At 40.7% G+C, this 10,815-nt stretch overlaps 1 protein-coding gene across 1 annotated transcript; it reads left to right on the top strand.

The window, feature by feature from the left end:
* Positions 1-298: 298 nt before the first annotated feature.
* On the top strand, positions 299-4,742 carry LOC108941016 (putative C-type lectin domain family 20 member A). Its single transcript, XM_018763450.2, has 5 exons — positions 299-383; positions 825-872; positions 2,182-2,577; positions 3,827-4,177; positions 4,379-4,742. The coding sequence occupies exons 2-5, from the start codon at positions 836-838 to the stop codon at positions 4,630-4,632; spliced, it is 1,038 nt and encodes a 345-aa protein (XP_018618966.2). The 5' UTR covers positions 299-383; positions 825-835; the 3' UTR covers positions 4,633-4,742.
* Positions 4,743-10,815: the final 6,073 nt, after the last annotated feature.

Raw genomic sequence — 10,815 nt, 5'->3', positions numbered from 1 at the left:
AAAGACAGAACACTGAACAGAATGTCAGTTTTCCTTTTTTTTCTTTTTAAGAACGAGAAACAGGATTTGATCTGGGCACTCATTTTCAGTTCCTTGAAACAGCGATACATTTGAAGTACTGGCAGTTTTTATGGAAAGCAATAAATGTTACTAACACGCAACTATTTGTTTTAAGGAACTGAAACGTGACATTATTTGCTTCTTCTCTTCTCCTGACACCTGTTTCCAAAACTACATAAAAAACTGAATAGGGCTTCAGTGTAGCACAGTTTCACCTGTGGGGTTTATATAGCGCAGATGTACATGACTACAGTCTAACACACAGAACACACAGGAACTCTGGACCAGCATTGCAGATATAACCTTAAACAGCTGCGCTCCTGGTATCTTTTCATTATTTTACGATGGGATAATAAAAAAAAATGAGTCATTCTTTTTTAATTGAAAAATTTAAAATTTATTCCACCATTAAAGAAAAGAAAAAAGTGAAATGTACTTCTGCTGTATTTTACTTTCTTAGTTATTTATGCACTTATTTGGAAATGCAAAACACAGTATTTTATATTGTAAGATCTAAATAATCATTTAAGGATATAAATAATCAATTGTAATCTAAGATTTTATGATTAGATAGAAATGTATAAATATGTATATGTATATAAATATGAATGTCTCTCTCGCTCTCTCTATTTATATATATATAAGATTATATTTACATGAATTTTATTTTTTTATTGGGTATTACTGAGCAAAGCTTCAGTCAACAGGATAAATTTGTTTCAATACCTTTGTTCATTCCGCGTTCCTCTGTGCATTAATTCCAGAATCTTCAGCTATGACAAGGAACACGGTTCTCCTTCTTCTAATCTCAGGTCTGTGTTACACATCTGTACAAATGAACAGGGTACTACAGTGCTCCTGCGCACTGGGTTGGGCTGTGGGTTCAAATCGTGGTGTGTCTACGTGGAGTTGGCATGTTCTCTGTGTTTTAACTTGGATTTCATCTGGTTTACATTATGTTTGAGATCAGAATTTTACCAGTGTTTTACGACCGATAAAGTTAGACTACCTTTTTGTGACTTGAGGTTACACTAAAAAAGACGGCTATCCTGAATATCATCACTCTTGCTATTTGTGCTGAAGAGGATGCCAGGCAAAATATTTATTTTTCTCGTTCCTCATACATGCAGAAGATTTTGTTTACAATTAATGGTGAGCAATACACATATGTTTGTGTATGTTGGTGTAATTTGAATTTGGTTCACGAGCAGAAAAGCAGCTCCGGACCACACTGTGAACGCCATGGTTGATGTTTGGTTAAAATTATTTTGGAGGTGGGTGGTATTAAGATCTTGCCAATCTGAACATTTTTTATTTGTGTCCAGAACACATATTTATTAAATAGTCAATATAAAAAACATTTTTTTAAATGTACAGGGTCAATCTAATAGTCTCCTAAAAATTTTAGGAAACCGAAGAAAACCAATTTTAGAAAACCTGAGAAAAACCTACATGCTCTAATTTAGAACAAAGACTAATTTATCTTGTCGTGTTGGCAATGTTTGTATATGAGAATCAGATGGAGAAACGGAGATCTCTTGATCACTGAACTGCACCTCATGATGTATCGCATGATTTTTAATATTGCGTCGTGATCCATTTTTGTGCAGAGTTCCAGACTAATATAGAGCATAAACTATCTGACTCTTTGTTTTAACGTACACCGATGGAAGCCAGACTGCATCATTTGGCATCATCTTATAATCATTAGTAAATTTATGCGCTCTTACATTTTTTTTTGTTGTGGTTGTTTTGAAATCTCAGACTGGTGTATTAAACTCATTAACATGGAATGAACTGGTGTTCTCTCCCCATATGTCTCCTTCATGGCCAAACTTTGTCTGAAAAATTAACTTTTTATGGATTATTATCCAGTTATATAGCTTTAAATACCCTTTCAATTGAACTGTACATTGGGGTGCACATTTATTGTTGCTTTTAGTTAACTGCAGAGGAATAATATTTGCTTTACATATTTTGAGTTACATAACATGACTGAAAGCAGAATATTAACATGACAAAACACGACTTTTTCATTTGTAATCCATGTTTACAGGGTCTGAATACTTGTGGAACACATTGTATTTTAAGGCAGGACTGTTTATGTTTTCCTCTTTACAGGGTTCTGCTCTCTGCCCCTTGAGAATCTCTGCCTCCCTCATGAGTATCACTTTGTGAATGTCGCGAAGAACTGGACTGAAGCCCAAAGTTACTGCAGAGAGAAATACACAGATTTGGCTACCGTGGGCAACCAAGATGAAATGAACACGGTAATTAACAACGTGAGCAGTGTTTATACTGGAGTCATCTGGATTGGCCTTTATAATGATGCAAACAGCTGGCGGTGGTCCCTCGCAGACACTGGTTACTACGATTCTGGGGAAACCAAATACAGGAACTGGGAGGATCTAGAACCAAACAATTACCTTGGAGATGAGACCTGCGTGGAGATGCTCACCAGTGGGAGATGGAACGATCTTCTCTGTAAAGTGACAAGGCCTTTTGTTTGTTCTTATGGTAAGAACTTCAGGCAGAATTATACAAAGGTGAACTTGCTAGTCTGTTTGTCACAATTTCTAACTTTAATTATTATCACCTATGTTTTTTTTTAATGGGTCCTGCTCTTTGGCGGGTCTGGGGTTTGAGTCCCGCTTGGGGTGCCTTGTGACAGACTGGTGTCCCGTCCTCGGTGCGTCCCCTCCCCCCTCCAGGCTTGCTGTGACCCGCGCTCGGGACAAGTAGCTTCAGCCACTGTGTGTGTGTATATATATGCTCTTTCAGGGTTCTTATTTGTTTTTGTACTGAAAAGAAATACCGCACATAAATGTACAAACAAGGGCAAAAACATGGAAATGCTTCCTTTGGACCTAAAGGTTGCAGGTATGAATTTCACCTCCGTCTATAGCACCCTTGAGTGAGATAATTACTCAGCTGTACAAATGGGTCAATTATTGTAAATTACTTCAGAGAAAAGCATAAGCTAGATTTACACGTTCAAATATGAAGTGTTTGCAATGTTTCTTAGAAGCACTTAGAATTTTCCAAGTCTATTTTCAAGAGTTATGTACAGTTTCTCTGACATGTCTTACTAGTCAAATCATAAGTATAATTTTATTCGTTATTAAGTTCTGCCATATTTCATTAGAAATATAAATATTTAGAGAAAACAAATGACAAGATTTTGGTTCAATTTCGAACAGGCAAATTTTGCATTTAGTATAATATTTAAACATTGAAATCCAAGTACACATAATCCTACGGACATCCTAAGCGGTCATATTAGGTATAAACTTAATTTTGCTGGGGATTTTGTGTGCAAAAATGTCATTGTGAACATGGAGGGTTTCTCTAGTTTGGCATTAGCTTTGAAACATCACATCCATAACTGTCCAGAGGGTCACTAGACCAGATCACATCTCCTTCATCCACATCACCCAATCTGTGGCAGTGGAACTAAAGCACCGATGTCTTCTTCTTCAACTGGAACTTCCAATGTGTCCGTAAAATAGTCTTTGTCATCTTTTGAACGAGACGTCAAAATGGGTAATTGTGGCAGTTTAAAATCACTATGTTGAAAGATATATGAATTGTGGGTCTCTCGTGGAGACAGAGTAAATGTGGCTTGGAAAAGAGCCACATGACTTCCTCTTATGTTCATCATTTCTGCTTCTTCTGTTTTTTTCTCTTTAATTGTTTTTTCTGTCTTTTTGTTCTAATATAAATTTTTCACTGGACATTAACTTAAATTTATTTCACTTCTTTTCAGGGAGAAATGTGACTAATCAGAGATATATTTTCATTAATCAATACACGACATGGAGTCAAGCTCAGGCTTACTGCAGAATTCATTACACAGACCTGGTGCTTGTGAGGAACCAGGATGAAAATGAAGAAATACGTGAGCTAGTACAGGGACGACGGGTCTGGATCGGTCTCTTCAGAGACTCCTGGAAGTGGTCAGATCAGGGGAACTCGTCATTCCGCTACTGGAAACAGACTCAACCTGATAACTTCTACACCAACGAGTTCTGTGCCGTGGCGACTCTGACAAGAACAAGCAATGGGACATGGAGTGACAGGTCATGTGATCAAAATCACCCATTCCTCTGTTCTGGTGGTGAGTAGATTTTGACATAAAAGCATGAACAAAATCCAGAAATTGTGGGGTTTTGGGGAGGAGGGTGTGCATACACAAGTTTGATCCGCTGTGAAATGATTTGTATAAAGAAAATAAATTTCCACTGTAATACAGCAGTTTAAATGCTACTAACAATTTAATTCTCTAAAACGTATTTCTTTTTTTACTTTCTGATTACAGCACCGAAAAGCACTATTGCTCCTCCGACCACAAACACAACTACTAAACGTACAACTTCAGTGCTTTCAACCACAATGCAAATATCTACCGCGGTATCAACCACTAATCTGTCACCTGCCGTGAGCACAAAAACACAATCGGCTCATCAGCCCACACCACAAAATCTGATAAGCAAAGGGACACATCTCCCATGTGGCACAGGGGTGTGTTTCTGTGTCTATTCCATCTTCCTCTCAATATTCTTCCTTCTGTAGTGTGCCTATAGATATGGAAAAGACCTGTTTAGAGTGACCTTGTGGCAAACTGGCATCCCATCCAGAGTGTGTCCCCTCCCCCTTCAGCCTTGTGCCCCGTGTTGCCGGGTTAGGCTCCGGCTTACCGCGATCCCGCTTGGAGAAAGCGGTTGTAGACATTTTTTTTTTGTGTGTGTGTGTGTGTGTGTGTGTGTGTGTGTGTGTGTGCAATCAATGTGAAAAAACTGAGTATCCACTGAAAGTCACCCCTTCTTTTGTAACAATGGTGAGTAAAGTTTTCACAAGATATTAGACCACATGAACTGGGAACAATGATTTGTTCATCTCATTTTTTTTTTTTTTGTGCAAACATGAATTCATGGCACCATATCCTATCAGGTTTTATGTGGTTATTATTTGCTTTTACGGGGGCGCGGTGGCGCAGTGGCGCAGTGGGTTGGACCGGGTCCTGCTCTCCAGTGGGTCTGGGGTTCGAGTCCCGCTTGGGGTGCCTTGCGACGGACTGGCGTCCCGTCCTGGGTGTGTCCCCTCCCCCTCCGGCCTTACGCCCTGTGTTACCGGGTAGGCTCCGGTTCCCCGTGACCCCGTATGGGACGAGCGGTTCTGAAAATGTGTGTGTGTGTGTGTATTTGCTTTTACCAAAGCTGGTAAAGTAATGAAATCAATAATCAAGTAAGTACTTTTTTTTTTTTAATTCACACAAATACATACTTGTATATTTATTTTAAAGAAATTTAGCATGTCAATGAAATTAGATATTTAGAATTATTCTAATTAAATAAACATAAAACAATTAAAGACCACAATCTGTTAGGTATAACTACTCACTCACGAATCATAAGTGCAGGGTTCTGGTGACTTGAAGACTATCCTGTAAAAGAAATTATAAAAAAAAAAAAAAACAAAATAAAATAAAATAAACCTTATACACACACTTTTTAAAAAAATTAGGTCTGCCAATAAAATCAGATTTGATAAAACTGTCACTTACATGAACATGTCGCATAATAGCAGAAACTGTTTACTGTTCGGACTGGGAGAAACCGTGAAAGATTGTAGTGTACTGAATGTGTAAAGAGCAATAAAGTCTCTACAGTTGACTTACAGCATCCTCTACAGGTAAAACTTAGCATGGCTGGATTTTTGCATATGAATTCAAATTCAAATTTTCAGTCCAGGCTTGGCCATTTGGAATTACGGAAATAATGGAAGAGATCAAATATTTACAGTTTTTAATTAAACTGTTTTACCTTTTGAAACTATGCTGAAAAACAGAACAGAACTGGGTCACAACTGCATAAAGACAGAATCAATATACTGTGCTGCAAAAATGCAAATAAAAAAACTCAAATACAAAGTGTTACTATATTTAGCAGGTCTGGACATACAGCTCTGTTTTAGAATATCCTTTACGATATTCTCAACCTAATTTTCCCAGGGTTCATTCAAGTTGTCCTATAGCTTGACTGATCACTTTTCTAGTTAATAAGGTATAGTTAGTGAGCTAAAGTGACACTCAACATAGTGTCAGCCGTGGATATGACTCTAACAACTGAATTAACTGTCATTTTAATACAGTTTGAACTGATTTCTTTTACATTTATTTATTTAGTAGATGCTTTTCTCCAAAGTGACTTTCAAAGAACTCTATGTAGTGTTTTCAGCCCACATACCTTATTCAGGAAGGTGACCTCTACATAGCCTCCTTATATAATAGGTCACTCATCCATTCATCTTCGAGGTCTTTGTAGTGGTTATTGAGCAGAAGTGGCTCTTGGGTCTTGTAATGGCGAATGCAGGAAACCAGGCTGACGGACACAGGTGCGTATCACATAAGAGTTGTATTCGTTATCACAGAGTGGAGGGTGATAGAGGTCTCGGAGTGTTGGTGAGGAATGCGTTTCATCAGGTGGAGGTTCCGCGGCCAAGTGCGTTTGACCAGCTCCTTTTATACTCCATCTCCGGGATTAGGCATGCAGTCACCATGTGCGCTGTCTGAATGTAAGCAGGAGGTGACAGTGACAGTAACCCCCGCCTGACGCCAGGAGGGAGGACGTCCCCTGGGGTGAGGCGCTGGCCGGTCTGGATAGTCCCTGTAGAAATCAGCGACAAGAACAGTATCCAAAATATCACGTGTAGCCATCCAACATTGTTCCTCCAGCCCATAGCCCTTCCAGTCCACCAAGTATTGTGGGCCCCATTGCTGCCGACGGAAGTCCAGAAGCGCCCGAACGGTATAGGCAGGGTTCCCATCTACCTGAAATGGCAAGGTTGGCGCTACATCACTTGGGTCCTGGAGAATGGAAGTCCCACAGGGCTTGAGCAGGAACATGTAGAAGGTGGGATGGACACATAAGTGCGGGGGCAACAGGTGTGACCCAGCGGAGGACCTTAAAGGGCCTGATGAAGGGGGGACTGAGTTTCTTGGATGGGATATGTAACTTTAGGTGCTGGGTGGACAGCCACACTCTCTGCCCCAGCTGGAAGGAGAGGGTGCGTCGATGCCAGTCCACTTGCTGTTTGTATCAGTGGGTGCTCTGCTGGAGAGGCCACCTGATGGCATGCTAGGTTTTCCCACTTGCCTGGTACCAGGCGTCTACCGCGGGTAAATTGCTCGGGTTGGACAACCAAGGAAACAGAGAGAGCTAGTAACCTAAGACACATTGGAATGGCGACATACCTGTGGAGGAGTGGGTTAGGGCGTTGTGGGCGTATTTGGCCCAAGGCAGGTACCTGGCCCACTAATGTTGTATTTCCACTCGGCTTGGCCAGGACCAGCTTTCACGAGAAGTACGCGCAAGGATAGAGCTTTTGTGGATTGCCTTGTCTCTGGGACAACGCGGCCCATACCCCCACCACAGAGACATCCACCTTCACCACGAAAATATCCCAACTTTTCTGGAAATGGGTTTTGCAAAAAAAAAAAAAAAACAAAACAAAATTTTCACATCTCTTGCCTTCTGAGAACCACAATTGCTCCTCCAGACACTAAGATATCATGAACTACAGTTATCATGTACTGTAAACACAAAGCATTCATCTCATGGACTCATAGCACAGTATATGATTAGCAGTGGATCAGACATCCTAAGTAGGACTGAGGTTGTTTGTTTTTTCCTCTCTCTGCACATTCTTCCTTCAGTAATGTGTTTATAGTCAACACAAATTACTGCACAAAATAAATGAATAAATGAATAAATGTAAAATGCAAATTGATTATTGCAAGACATAGGAAGTGTTTCTTTATATACAGCATGCATTCCTTTTGGGTGGTATTCATGCCCTTATTCACATTAATGTAGTTATTCCACGCCCACACCTCCGAGCCAACACGGAACACCTGGGACGCAGTGCAGACTGGGGCATAAAAGGCTGCGTCAGACCAGCAGCTGATGCGGAACCTTGTTCAGTCTTCCTGTTTGCGACCTCCAAACTAATTCCTGTTCCCGAACGCCTTCCCCAATCCCGTCCCTTGCTCCCACGACCCAGTACCTCTTCATGATCATAGACTTCTTGCCTGCGTACCGACCTCGCCTTTTGGATTCTCCCTGTAACGACGTTCGCACCTCGAAGACCAATCGCCTGTTCTCTGACCTCCTCTCTTGGATTTCCCCGAATACACCATGTATATCGCTGCTTCCTTCCGGAACCGGACATGACAAGTTATGTTTTTCTCCCAAGTCCCTTGCAACATTAAGGTACTTAGTATAATTTATATCATTATTTAGACACCTGGGGAATTTTACAGCACTCACTGGAATGGTTTGCAGCCGAGTGTCGTCTTTTAATGAGCGCTATGGTAGTGCATGAGGTACAGTATGTCCAACACCGCACAGCTGATGAGCTGCTTGTGTGGATAGCAGTTGGACTCCAGGCCAGCAGGTGTGCAGCTTGCATGTTCTGGCCACGTTCGGAATCCAAAAATGTGCCTGGGCCCTCACATGCCCAAAAAATGGTTGTTATGAGGCCAATTTGACACAATTCCTTATAATAAATAATTACTGATCACTACTTTTAATGAAATCTTTCACTGAGTTAACTGAACATAACTGATGCTCATTCCTTGTGTCACGCCTGCGCCGCCAAGTCAATGCAGAACACCTGGGGGGCGGCACGGACGGCTGCATAAAAGGCAGCGGCAGACAAGGAGCTGACGTGGAACCTTGTTCAGCCTTGTTACGGTGATCTCCTAGTGACCATTCAGCCCTTTCCTGATCCCTTAGTCGTCTCCCAGTCCCGTTACCCTGCTCCTTGAACCTTTGCGTCTCCTTTGATCATCAACCTCTCATCTGTATACCAACCTTGCTTTTGGATTGCCTCTTTAACGACGTCTGCGCCTCAAAGACCTTTCCGCCTGTCCTGTGACGAATTCTTCTGGATTTCCCATAATAAAGCCCTCATTCCGCTCCGCGCTTGGGTCCGCCACTTCCTTCCGGGTCCGCACCATGACACCTTGTTAGTTGGTTAGTTGATAGTTTTCTCCAAACTACTTACAATGTTAAGCTACTTATAATTATTTGCCAATTTAATCAACTGTGTAATTTTTTTTTTTTTTTTTTTTTTTTTTACTGAGCAATTCAGGGTAAGAACCTTACTCAAGGGTACTACTGTTGGAAGTGAGACTTGAACTTGGGTCCTAAGGCAACAGCTCTAGCCACTAAGTTTCCAGTTTCCCCAAAAGAAAATTTATTATTATGACGGTAAAAGTTTAACATTGTTTGATCAGTGACTACATGCTCTATGTCAATATACAGTCTCTATGCTATATATCTTTTATCTGATATCCATTGCTTTAGCCAGATTTTAGCATCAAGGTCCAGTTTAAGAGCAATAGGATTCCATAATATAATCTGGTTGAAATCACAAAATTTTTTTTCCAGAATGAACCAAACAGGATTTCTGAAGATCCCTTTCAGGAGTCACTTTGAGGTTTTACATAGGTCTTTTAAGTGTAAATACGTGTCACACCTGCAAGCCCGACAGCCGCACCTGATGCTAATCAAGACCAGGGATAAAGGGAGTGCTGTCCCAGCACCAGGTTGCGGAATCTTGCAACGCTTCGGCTTGCCTATTCAGCGATTCGTCCAGACATCCTGTTCCTAGTCCTCATGTTCATTTGGCTTTCGACCTCTGCTTGTTTTTTCATGTACCGAGTATTGTCTTGCCCCAGAAACGATGTTTGCACATCGGAAAACCCATTCCTGTCCTTGACCTTCGAGTTTGTCTGCTTCTGTGTCTTTTGAGTTAGAATAAACGCACCCCCACTTGGCTCCAAATACCTAACTTCCATCTCCTGTCCGTGAAGATGACAATATGACCTCCGTGGCTAAGAAACTCTAAATTCAATATTATTATTGTGCCAACAGCAGTCACTGTAAAAGCCAGCTAGGATTTCGCACCTCACCTCAAGACACCTCTTGTAATTATAGCCAGCATGACAAAAGGAAAAAATACCGTAGAAAATGATACATCCTTCAAATATGGACTGGCGCTCCATTCTATTTATATTCAGGCAAATTTTAAAATTGTTAGACTAATGTTAATTTTTGTTTCCTATTAAAGTTATTCTCATTCCAGACTGCTAGTTGTTTAATTTTCCAGTCTTTTATATGCTGCATACTAATAATGAAACACCTGCTAAATCTGCTTGACAAAAAAGAATGAATAAATCCCATCAGAGTAATTTTCGTAACATTCTTGTCAATGTCTGATGTAGATATATTTTCTGGCATAATATATTTAGTTCCTAACAGAAAGGGACGGTGGCGAAGATGAAATTGACCTCTGATGAGAACTTAGCAGATCCTCTCTTCAGAGACCAACTCCTACAGCAGCTCTGTATGTTTCTTCCCATTCTTCCCTACAAAATAATAATGAACGACTAATTAGTAATGAAATGTGAGTTTTTCTGTATAGTTATTGCAGAAACTGATCCGGCGAGGGGTGGTAGAGGAAACAATACTACGGTGGAGGACTCAACCAGATGTACTGATTTTCCAAATGGAGGAGAAAACACCAACTGGAGACTGTGAATAGAAAACAAAGTGATCCACTGGCATCCAGAATATGAAAGAAGCTTTTTTGTCACCTTTGAAAACTATACTGTGCTGTGCCTTCACCATCCTGCACTACGTCTTTTCAGAACTATACTCTTAGGGGGAATGGGAGAGCTAGCGAGACAAC

Source organism: Scleropages formosus, chromosome 11, assembly GCF_900964775.1.
Source record: "Scleropages formosus chromosome 11, fSclFor1.1, whole genome shotgun sequence".
NCBI lineage: Eukaryota > Metazoa > Chordata > Actinopteri > Osteoglossiformes > Osteoglossidae > Scleropages > Scleropages formosus.
The sequence above is the reverse complement of the archived record's forward strand: the minus strand, read 5'-3'. Positions and strand labels throughout refer to the sequence as shown.

What these genes read in the sequence shown, in the direction of transcription:
- LOC108941016 (XM_018763450.2), top strand. Translation starts at nt 836, where the DNA reads ATGACAAGGAACACGGTTCTCCTTCTTCTAATCTCAG. An exon ending in GCCTTTTGTTTGTTCTTATG is followed by an intron (nt 2,578 to 3,826) that starts GTAAGAACTTCA and finishes ACTTCTTTTCAG; the next exon opens with GGAGAAATGTGACTAATCAG. An exon ending in CCCATTCCTCTGTTCTGGTG is followed by an intron (nt 4,178 to 4,378) that starts GTGAGTAGATTT and finishes TTCTGATTACAG; the next exon opens with CACCGAAAAGCACTATTGCT.